Source organism: Melozone crissalis, unplaced genomic scaffold, assembly GCF_028551555.1.
Source record: "Melozone crissalis strain CALT ecotype California unplaced genomic scaffold, PUWL_Pcris_2 ptg000016l_1, whole genome shotgun sequence".
In the NCBI taxonomy this organism is placed as follows: domain Eukaryota; kingdom Metazoa; phylum Chordata; class Aves; order Passeriformes; family Passerellidae; genus Melozone; species Melozone crissalis.
This window is the reverse complement of record NW_026535794.1, coordinates 19,899,373-19,911,517: the sequence shown is the minus strand read 5'-3', so window position 1 is coordinate 19,911,517 and position 12,145 is coordinate 19,899,373. Positions and strand designations below refer to the sequence as shown.

General features: G+C 35.2%; 1 protein-coding gene across 1 annotated transcript in view; it reads left to right on the top strand.

Annotated features, from left to right (window-relative positions):
• The window catches only part of PLXDC2 (plexin domain containing 2), a 253,050-nt gene that overhangs the window by 181,224 nt on the left and 59,681 nt on the right, over nucleotides 1-12,145 (top strand). Inside the window, exons 6-7 of the mRNA XM_054273816.1 lie at nucleotides 1,323-1,441; nucleotides 9,997-10,096. Of these exons, the coding sequence (XP_054129791.1) occupies nucleotides 1,323-1,441; nucleotides 9,997-10,096 (219 nt within the window). The remainder of the gene's footprint in view (nucleotides 1-1,322; nucleotides 1,442-9,996; nucleotides 10,097-12,145) is intronic.

Here is a 12,145-nt window from a genome sequence, read left to right as displayed (position 1 = left end):
AGGACAGTTTGGGTGGCAGATGATTTCCATTTTAGCTTGGGGTTCTGAGATGCACATAGAGCTGAAGTGCTCAGTGACTGACTAGAAGAAATTTTGGCTAATTGTGCTCTAATAACTTTACAAGTTGTAACTTTACATTTAAAATAAATGTCATAACTTTACATTTAAAATCAAATGTAATACAGTAAAATAAATATTCAAAAAGTAGTTAATTAATTTGGTCACAAAGGAAAAAAATGCCCTGTGTGCACAATTAATGCCTACTATACAGAAAAACACAAGGAACAATAAAGTGTTGCACTTGGTGCAGTGTGGACCCAAAATTTGCACACTCATAGTTTCATGACAACCCCTGTCAAGATGTGATCATGACAGTTGCAGCACAGATCTGTAGCAAAAGATTTTTCAAGCACATATCGAAAATATATTGAGCTGAATATGTACTGACCCATCATGAACATTCTAGGAAGAAAGGAAATTAAAGTCTGAATCAAAGCACATAACACCCATTACTGCCAAAAAAGAGAAGTTTTTGAGGAAGGCATGTAAAGATGAAAATGTTGTTTTCAGTAAACACAGTTTTGGTGATAAGTGTCTCAATATCTGTAAAACATGCTCACAGGGTATGTGAGTTGCCTGAGAAATATTTTTAGTGTGGTAAGTGCATCTTCAGCCAGTGAACTCCTGTGAATATTAACAAGGCTCTTGCAACTGAATCTCTGCATACCAGACTAAATATTTACCTTGTCTATGACTTCTCAGTGTGTTTGATTTAAACTACATTTATTTATTGCCAACAACTAACATTTCTCAATTTGCACAACCTCAGCAAGGGCCTGCACCATGCAGAAAAAATATTTAATTAATGCATAGTTAATGGAATAATCTGAATTCTTGAAATAATAACTTATACTAAGCAGGGAATTCTATTAGCAGTTCACATTTCAAAGCCATCAGGATTTATGTATAGAGTGTAAAGAATGCCACTGCGGAGAAGTGGTAATGGCAGCACGCATGAACCACTGGATCCTACCTTTAGCTGATTTCTTGTGCAATTTCAAACAAGTTTTTTGTCTTGCTTTAGCAGTAGTTGTGCTGCTTTTGTAGCACTGTGGTGTCTACATTTCAGAGAACTTCAGTTTCAACTTGTGTTTGTAATACCTTTGGCATTTCAAGGTGTGGAGCTGAAAGTTGCTAGAAAGAGACAAATCACTGTTCTTGTTTCAAGTAACTGCAGTGAAGTGCTTTTCCTACAATCAGTTAATATATTTCTCACATTTTTTCTTCCTTTTGCCTCTCTACCCCCACTCTGGGGTTCACAGGCACAGCACTAGTTGTCCAGTGGGACCATGTACATCTGCAGGATAATTACAACCTGGGGAGTTTCACTTTTCAGGCCACCCTTCTCAATGATGGGCGTATCATTTTCGGCTACAAAGAAGTAAGTTTGGTCTGAGAATTGTCATTTAAGTGGACAAATTACTTTATACATGTCAGGAATTTCCCTACATTTTTGTGGGGGAGGGAAAATTTTTGAAAGATCAGTTATATAAGATCATTTCATTATACTGCTTATAAGATCACAATGTTGATGAAAATGATATATTATTATTAAAGTGATGTTCAGAAAATTGACTTTAAAAGCATCAACATGACACAAATGTTCTAATCCTGCATTTCAACTGGGCTTTTTTGGATGTTTGTGTTAAATTTGTGGGGTTTTAGTCAATTCTCCATGGGTTTTGAAAGATAGGATCTTATTTTTTTAATTAGTCTACCCAATCTTGCCCATTTCAAAATACTCTAGAATCAATAGTTATTGCTGAAAGATCACCTATTTCCTGCAAGCTGTAGTTTTTTGGCAACTCACATATTTCAAAGTTCATATATTTGAAACAAGAAATAACTGGTTTGTATTGCTAGCTCTGAGGTTTTCCATCTGTTTGGTGATAAAATTGCTTAGATTGAGGCCATTTGGTTTGCCTTCATAGCACCAATATGTTTTCTTAAATGGGCTCTTGTGCATTCTCCAAGTTTTCAGAATTCCAGTTGTTGCTTTGAGTGATTTTTTTTTTTTCCTAGAGTTGCTAGAGCTCAGGAAACTATAGCTTATTTGAGTTTCAGTGCTTTTGCCAAGAGGGGTTGAAGCAGGTCATCCTTGAGGTCCCCTTTCAGTCTGGTATTCTATGATTCTCTGATTCATGCAAATAAGAATCAGAAAGTAGACAAGCTTAAATCTTTAGTGACAAAATGATGTCTTCTTTTTTGGTTTTTTTTCTTTATTTTTGTTTGGTTTGGGTTTTTTGTTCTGCTTTTTTTGTTATTTTAATCTGTTTGGCATGCACACTGTGACTTTCTCTTCAAAATGCAACTCTCAGTTATTCTCCTTGTAGTAAGAAACTCTAATGAGTGATACAACCAATTGTCCAGACTTGGAGAAATCTCTTTTCTCTTCTGTCTCTGCTATAAAACACTTGTGAGCCTTCAGGCTCATTTTTTGGGCCTGTGTTACAGCTATGCACCTTTAATGAAGCAGAAATAATAACATTCCTCTGCCATTCACTAGCAAGCTAGACAGGATCTGGGTTTTTCTGCTAGCAGCAGTCATACCTTCACCTAAGACAGATGTCTTGGAAAAGGATTGCTGCAAGATTTCTTACTGGATCAGTATTGTAGAAACAAGAAACTTCTGGTATGCCCATGTACATGGCTTTCCTTTTCTTATAAAAGACGTGCTGATGCAAGGTCTGCTTGGGGTTTTTTCTGAATGTTAGGTGCAAGTTGCAGTCTTCATTTATGAAAATGCAGTTTATTTGCATTTTGAATCCAAGTTCATGTAAGGTTTCCGATTCCCGTTTTTTGGAATTCCACTCTGCTTAGGACAATGGAGCTCAATTGTACTTGATCAAAACAGTGTGCACTATAAGCTTTGGTTATCTCCTGTAGTTGAAAACTTTTTAAAGAAAAGGAGTAACTTCTAACGACTGCACAAAATTTCCTGCCTTCAAGACCTAGAGAGGTGGGGATGGATACTAGTTACACATGCATTCTGGCATTAAAATGGTGACATTTTCAGGAGACTTCTATTCCTGCTTATGAGATGCACTGCACACCCTGTTATTATCTAGCCCTGTGTGAATTTGATCTAATGTGGGTGATAGAAGTTACTGCTCTAAATTGAAAGTATCTGGCATGCATTCTGCACAAAAGAAAATGGTGATGCAGAGTGTCAGGTAGTTGAAAACATTATTATGAAAAGGGGAGTAAATGGGCCACTCCTTTACAAGTGGTTCCTAGAATTGCAGGAAAGTATGACATCTAATCCATGGATAAACAATTTCTGAGCTACAATGCAAAGGCTGCTTTCTCTCATTACACTACTGAAAGCTTCCCCCAAAATCACACTGCTTTTGTGGTAGGAGTTATTAATGTTCTGTTCATTTATCTTGAGACAGAAAACTGGAACTGGAAATGGAATAATGTGCTTTTTTCTACTGCTGAATCTTTGAACTCATCCCCTCATGAGTTATTCCTGTCCTGAATGGAATTTCCAAACATTACTTTAAAGCTATTGCACATAACTAAGGAAAGAGATTTTTTTTTTTAAGTGGTAATAGTAATGTATTAATGATCTGTAAATCTTTTGACAAAAGATTTTTCTAAACATTTTAGAAAGTTGCAACTAATATATTCTGTCAGAATTACTTGGGGAATGGGTTTTGAGACTGAGATTTCTAGACAACTACACTCTTTATTTGCAGCCTTTACTCCATTATCACTATCTTAGCTTTTCATCTAAATGACCAAAATTAAATAAAATTGCCAATCACTGATCAGACACAAGTTGTCTGAAAAGGGCAAACATGTCATTTATCATTTTAGACTTGGTCCTAGTGCTTATAAGGCTTGCTAGGAATTTATTTTCTTTGCAGTGCTGAATCCATTGCTTTCTGAAGAAGTCCTTCCATCTGGAGCCATTTCTCTTGCTGCTGAGCCACGTTGTCAGGTGCCCCATTACCTCCAGTAAGATTACTTGTGGAAGTGCTCACTAGCATGACTAAAAGTTGCACAATATTTCTACTGTCTTTTTGGTGCCATTTTATTTTAGCATCACAGTTCATCAAAAATGACAGTGATGTATGGCAAATCCAAGGGGTCTTCATGGCATTGTCATTGAAAGTCCCCAAGCTGGAGCATCATGTAAGAAATGCAGCAAACAGGTTGCTGCCAGTAGCTTCATCAAGCATCCCATGGGGGCTCTGTCTTGGCTCTTGTCTTTATCTAGAAGAGTCTACCTCTAAAATAACTGTGATTATACATTTAAGGCAGATACAACTAGGGACTTTTATGTCTAATGCACTTTAGGTAAATTTTACCTTTTATTTCTTATTCATTCTAACAGTTTGAGTCCCTTTTTCCCATTCTTCCTGCTCCCAAATTAGGTTTGCTACCTCATAAACCTGGTGTTGTCCACCAAGACAGGATCCCAGGGAGATTTGCTGAATACCAAAGGAGTTGCTCTGCCCAATCTTCTGCATTCTGTTGTTTTCCCCAATAGAAAGCAACCTGAAATTTAAAAGTTTTATCAAAAAAAAAATAGAGAAGGAGCAGAACCATCAGAAAAGACAAATATGGAGATGTCAGAATATCTTTCAGAAGAGTTAACTGTTAGAAGGAGCCGTATGGTAAAGTTTTCAAAATGTGAAAACAATTTGAAATATAACAAGGTCCTATAGCAAGTAAATTATTTACTTATTTAGCAATTTACTTCTTTTACAGTGCATGCATCTTCCATTTTAAATGTCACTTTGCTTACACCAACACTATTCTAGCAAACGGTCAATATGTCAGGAAACATCAGCTGGCATGCTAATTTTACTGGTGTACCTCTACTACATATGAAATTCATTACAGTGCAAACAAGCCAGCAGAATACAGGAATAAAGAAGAATTTGGGGAAAGGCATACTTTTTATGTATTAGTAGTGAGTTTCTTATGTTCTAAATTTCACCGAAGTTCAATTCTCATGAGTTTCACTTCTTATTAAACAAAATAACTGTTCTGTATAGTATTTTCCCATTAATGCTTAGAGCTAATGTTCCTTAGTGTAATATTTGGTGTATTTCTTTATCCATGATTAATAGAGAACAAATTAGGCAATGGTTCCATAGGTCTTGTTAATTGTTTAGGATATTTTTCTTAATATCATTGGAGAAGGCTCACTTTGTTCATTTAAATCGTAATGACTCTCTATTTATGTAGTCATCCAGAAACCATTATTAAAGTTATAATATTTGCTCAAAATTGCCCAATATGTGAGTTTGGAAAATAATTCTGAAAGAGGCTTGTAGTAGAATGAGCTTCTATTCTAAGAAGGAGACAGAATTAAATTAAAATTATTAAGTGCTAGCACTTAAATAAAACTGATGCCCCTGCTAGGCATGAAAGAAAATACTCTGTTTTCAGTAACAAGAATTCAAACCTTGCTATTGCTTCCTGAAAACTAAAAAAAAATTTAAAATAAATAAAAGCCAAAAAATAAGCCAAAGAAACAATTACAAAAAACCCCCACAAAAACACAAAACCACAAAAAACTAAATTAAAAAAAAAATCCCACAATGCTATTCTTGCCTTTTTATCATTATCAAAAATATGGACATGGAAATTATTTTTTATTTTTGAGGTGCTCAATTTACACAAATTAAAACTCCTGATTTTCATGCAGTTTAGCCTGTGGGCTAATTAATTACTACTTAGGAAACTGGAAATGAAAACCCTATATAAACACCATTATTGTGTTCCTAATTATTATTTTGCAGCATACTTTGGTTCTTATCTATGACTCAGTTTTGAAGTGGGGCAGTAATTGCAACTTGCTTACCACCTCCTTCAGAATAAGTTTAGAGACCGTGATTTTATAATTTTTTGATGAACAGGATTCTGATATGACCTTACAGTTGAAAAGGATAAAATTTGAGAAGTCCCATGAAAAATGCTGTCTAGATTACAGATCCCAATGATACATAGAACTCAACATAAATTGTAAATTCCCTTCTCCTTACTGTTGAAGTATATAATCCAAAATATAGACATTAATGGCCTCAGTGCTAGTGTGGGAAGTTTATTCATAAACTGCTGATTTGTACAACACATAAGATCACATTTTCTGTGGTAGAGCTAACAGATGGCTTAGAATTATTCTAGCTAAAAGCCATTCTAAGAAGGTAATGCTGTAAAATCCTTGCCAACCATTTGCAATCACTTGCAGGTTCTTAGCTCTCTGCTCAGCCATTTAACATGTCAGCCTGTTATGACTTATCTTGCCATTCAGGTGAGAAATCCAGAACAGCATCTCTCTGCTTGCTATCTATGTTTTTCTGTAATATTCCATAAGTTATTTTAATATTTACTACAAGCTTTCTGTCAAAAGGGAATGTTTCCTAATCAAATAGCATATGGTAAAAGCTCATTTTATCTTGACATCTCACGCAAAAGATTTCACCTGTAATATGACACTCAGTACACACATTACTAATCTCTTTTTCCACTCTTTAAAAATTAATATATGTTTTTTTGAACACAGGTATAATGGCACTCTAGTTTTTCAGGAAAATAAATAGTTTTTCAGGGTCGTTGATTGCCTTCTACTTTGGCTGCATTTCTGACTGCAAGATTGTTTCACACAGGCTGCCCCTCAGTTTGAAGATCTGACTATACTAATTAAATTTTTCTTTTTTGATCTTACAGAAGCTTTTGCTTCTAAGCCTTGTTTCTAAAACATGTATCCAAACTGTTTGCTGCTGCTTCTGTTAGACTGGACCCTACTACTTTCTTATTTGTTTTAGAAATTATTTTGAAAGTTCCTTGCTCTCAGAAGAATGCTCAACATTGGAGTATTGACACCTGCAGGGATTTTGGCAAAGTCCATTGTTATTTCTGCTTCAAATTTTTCTAATTTCTCTTGAAGTTTTTCTATGTATTTTCTGTTCAACTTGGCTACTGCATCCTGCTTTAATATCACATATCACTGAGTCATTCATAATTTTATTAACTTTCAAGGTCTGAACCTGGTTTTAATGAAAATAAATTTATTTAAAAAAATAAATAAAATAAAATAAAATAAAATAAAATAAAATAAAATAAAATAAAACTCAAACCCCTCACTTGTGGCATTAGTACTGCAAGAACTCACCACTCCTTCCCAGAAGCAAAAAAAAAACCAAACCAAAAAAAAAATGAAATAGCTTGCTTTTTTCATAATTTTTGAGGGAAAGATGCAAATTGTTCAGAATTCAAAAATTCACAATAAACATGTGAAAAGGCACTAGACTAAAAAGAAAGGAGTCTCATTCGAGAAGGCCAGAGTGCAACTTCTTCTGATTTACATTCACACGATACAAATGAGCACAATCCTTTTCATGTGTCAGACACAATTTATGCATTTAGATGACAATTTTGCCACCATCTTTTGTCACAAACCTACTAATTCCAATTCCAAATACACTCTGTGTCCTTTCTTCAACTGCTGTGTCTCCTCTCTAACTTTGAAGAGAAGGTCATTGCATCCTCTTCATCAGTGCTTTTCCTAACTTACCTTTCAATAGGTTGTCTTCAGTATTCTCCTCAAAGTCCTTTAAGACAATTTCTTTGATAGTTAATGTAAGCTTTTCTTTCCAGTGTTCTGAGACTATGAATAATTTCCTTATTTTGTGTAAGCTTTCATGCTGCAGAAAATTTATAGACTTAGTTCTGAACTTAGTGAGTCTTTTATTTTGAAGAATTTGAAAATACGGCTTTTGGCATTCTTCTGTCATATTATCCAATAACTGCATCGGAGCCCAGTGGATATGAGCCAAATTTAAGCTGATGTACTTCTAGCAGTATTTTCAAGACAGTTTTCTTTTTCCTGTCATTTTGACAACATGCCACAAGCCTTTTTTATACCACACCAGATCATGTGTGCAAGAACCCCAAAAAAACAGTCACTAAATTAAGTAAAAGGAATGGAAATTTATGACAATGTTTAATTCACCGGAACTTACTTACCAGTGTAATTGGGAAACAGCAAAACCAAAAGGTATTTTGGGTACAAGGAGAACTACTGATGCTTAACTCAAATGCCAGAAATCATGCCATTAATTATCATGTAGACAGCACTGAATCCTCAGTCACTTTATGAATACCCAGCTTTTTACTTCAGCATTTTTCTGCTATGTGAAAAATACTGGCCAACTATATAATTTTTGTGGTTTCACACATTTAAAGCCATAGCAAGCTATTTGGTTATCTAAACTAATACCTTGTATCTCAGTTTCTTACACTTGACCGAGTTCCATCTGCCCTCAGCCTAAAAATTTCCGGTTAACTGAAGGGCAGCTTTGAAAAATAAGATATCCAAATATAAGATATCTGAAAACAGCAACTGGCAGAAAGTCATAATTGCTCATAGAAAGCTGTGGCTTATTCTACTCCTAAGGTACCTGCCTGAAGCTTCCAACTGCTCTGGAAACTGCTTATATATTTCTGTGCTAGAATAAAAGACTTTAGTCCCTGAGTAATTTCTGCCTTTTGTAGAACTTGTTTGTGGTAGCTAACCAGCTTTTCAGTATTTCATCCAGAAGTCAAATAGAAAGAACATTTATAACACTCCTGTTAATGGCATTTGAGTACTGGAGAAGTTTACAAAATATTTTTATGGCACTTTTATCTTCCTTCTCTTAATTTCTGGCATCTTTTTAAGAAATATATAATTTCAAACTCTGTGTGATATATCAGCAATGATCTAATTTTCAGGTGCAAGTAAAATGGTCACCCCACATCTAAGCTATATTTCACTGTGTAACCAAATATCATATCAATTACATTTTTTTGCTGAGATGTCCCCTCAGACAGCTGGAGTTGTTCATCCACTTCAATACTGAGATTCCTTCTAGAACTGCTGCTTCCTCCACCATGGTCCCCAAACTCTACCTTGCACTCTTTTTTTTCTGTATTATAGCTTTGCATTTTTTTGCAATGTCTAACCTTGCTAATTGATCCAGGCATTTCATTATTTTTACTCTGCTAGTGCCATCTGGAGAACTGCTAGGCAGTAAATTTATGTTTCCTTCTCAGTCTTGGGTAGAACTTTTGAATGCTGTAAAGGCACACTGTCAGTCTGAGCTGCTCCCGTAGTGATGGCTGCTTTTTGTGACCAGTCAATCTATTTACCTATATTAATATTGAAGAAATTCTACAGGTCACTAAATCAAACATCTCAAAATATTTCAGTCTTATTATATCTATATAGAAGTATCAGCCAAAGCCGCAATCTTGTCCCAAGAATGGAATCAAACCTGCCCTTTGTTTTCATGCAACCTTGCTACCTGTAAGTCTGTAACATAAAGCTGGAATGGTCTTTGACTATCTACATATTTTTATTCCTTCCTCTAGGTATTGGCAGTTGAGCATCTGGAATTTTCCACGTTTACCACAACGCTGTTTCCCTGCTATTCGAGAACATAATAAATGTTATTATAATTCTGTCAGAACTCTTTACAGATAAAAATTCACAGAGTTTTCAGTGCAAGTTAACTAAGCCATAAGTTTTAAAACTTCCATTCCAAGCTGAACTTTCACAGTTTTTGTGTTCAACAGTAGACAGGAGGCATTGCCTCCTCATCCTTGAGTGTATTGGCACATCATCTCACTTTTTCTTCAGTTGGGGGAAATAAATTACTGGAAATTACTATGCTTTTCTGCTTTGTCACTGACAATTTTTCTACCTCTAAGGGTTCATGTGAAAACAATGCAAAGAAAATTGAGATAAAATACAAAGGAAAAGCAATAATTTCTATCTTCAAATGATTCTTGGTTCTATTGTGCTATGTTGTATAAAGTATTTATTTAGGACTTTTAAGTTACACTGGTTAAATGTTCATTTTGGCAGTGCTTTTTATTTTTAATCTTTTTTTCTAGTTCAATATTTCAATAATATCTTCCTGTTTTGTCTTTTAGATTCCTGTTGCTGTGACACAGATAAGTTCAACCAACCACCCAGTGAAAGTGGGACTTTCAGATGCATTTGTGGTTGTGCACAGGATCCAGCAAATTCCCAGTATGTAGAATTGTAGTGGTGCTAATGGTTTGGAGGCTGAGAAATTAGTAAAGGCTGATTCCATCAAGCTTGTGATTAGCTGCACAACAAATCACTTAGCTAATTTCAGCTTGTTAATTCAAGTGTAATTTTATTTGCTTGACAATTCCCAATATGGCTTTTCCTGTCATTGTTTCTTTTGAGCTGATAAATTAAGTAAATAAAATTAAATGGCCAGTCAAATAATGTCAAATTAAACTCTCAACTGGCTCAATTTGGTTTTCCATAAAATTCTTTATCTGGAACATGCTTTCATATCCATAGTAAAGAAGAAGCAATCTGTTCAGAAAAAAAGTCTGTATTCAAAAATATCCAAGCTGGAAGCTCTTGACACCTTATTCTGTATTTCAAATTCATGTACACATTTTAGTGACAGGAAAAAAGAGGAGATGTAGTTATTAAATAACATCTTGAGCTCGCATATTCATGGCAACAGTATTGCAGGTGGAATTTAGTCTTGTCTGGCTTCAGTTATACTTTGCATGGCTTCACTTAAAACAAATAGTAGGAAATAAGTGTGACTTCCTTGATGCTCTAATGTACTGTGTACAGAACCCTTTGAGGCTGTTTAGCCATTAGAGAATATGCTCACTTTTCAAGTCCACTAGGTTTACTTCTATATTTAGAGAAAATTTACTAAGACCAGTTTTCGATGAAGCCCTAATAGCAGGGCGCAGATGGAAGGAGCTGTGCTTGAACCAGGCTCCTAGGGCTGACTCCAGGCACATTCTCCTGAAGTGAGCTCTGGCAGACCTGTGGTGCTCACAAGGACTGACCTGATTCAGCCCAGCTTTCAGACAGACAGCAAATGGGGCTGACACTGAAAAATCCAGTGCTATTGACCTCTCAGCTCATCCTATCTCCTCATCACATATAAACAGTCTTTAGCACCAGGGAGCATCAATCCCATGTTTTGCATGTCCTGTCTTGGGGAATATGGAAAATTTCAGTACTATTTGTGACTTGTGAGCTCAGAGTAGTGTGAAGCATGCAGCATGCCACGATTTCACTTAAGAGACAAGAAATTTCTTTCCTAAGTATGATAGATAGCTGTGCTATGTTTGCATGGATTGGTTTTGAGTGTTTAAGAGCAAATGAAACTAGGCAATAAATTTCAGTAATTTGAGTGATATTTGCAAGTAAATCATCTGAATATTTCTGAATCTTCAGTTTCTAAGAGCTCTAAATATGGATTCAGGAGGAAATTAGGTTAATTGACTATGCAAACAGTTTATGAGAATAGTCACAAAGAAATTCTATCCAAGAGATGCAACAGGATGATATTTTTTGACAACAGGCCTCCATAATAAAACAACACTAAAGCACTTGTATTAGATTTACGTATTTTGTATGGAAAATATATAGTAGATGTGAGTCTTTATTCAAGTCTGAATGTTTCTTTTTGCAGAAATATTTCAGACAAGTGCTTGTTTTACTACCAGTAAATACTATTGGTTTTGCTGAATGCAGAGTGACTTACTAGGCTTCTGGTTTCAGCATATCTGTATTTTTTTTTCCACATGACACTTTCTGCTAACAGAAGTGAGACTATAATGTGGATAAGGAGTATAAAATGTGCCACTGCTACAGAAGTTTTGAGAGCATTATTAATGTATTGCTGTTTACAATGCATCACTCTTGCCCCTAACTACCAGTTCTGTGGATGGTGGTAATCCATGATTATTTTTGCTAGATTGCAGCTTACACTAGAGCTAATATTAATCAAGGGAACCATCATTTCACTGCAGATTTTCCTGAAGCTGAATTGTGTGCTCAATGAAATAGGTTTATATTGATGTGTACAGACAATGTAATAGCACCTTGACAGAGCTGGTAAATAATGTTGGCCCATAGAAAGCCAATATCAGATGCTCTTAAAATATGCATGTTCCTGAATTCCTGTTTTTCAGAGGTATTAAATCAACTATGGCTCTAGTCAATTACTGAAAAAATGATATGGTAGAATTGTTATTTTACTTTATTTGTTGGCTTCTTAAGACAATGGAAGAA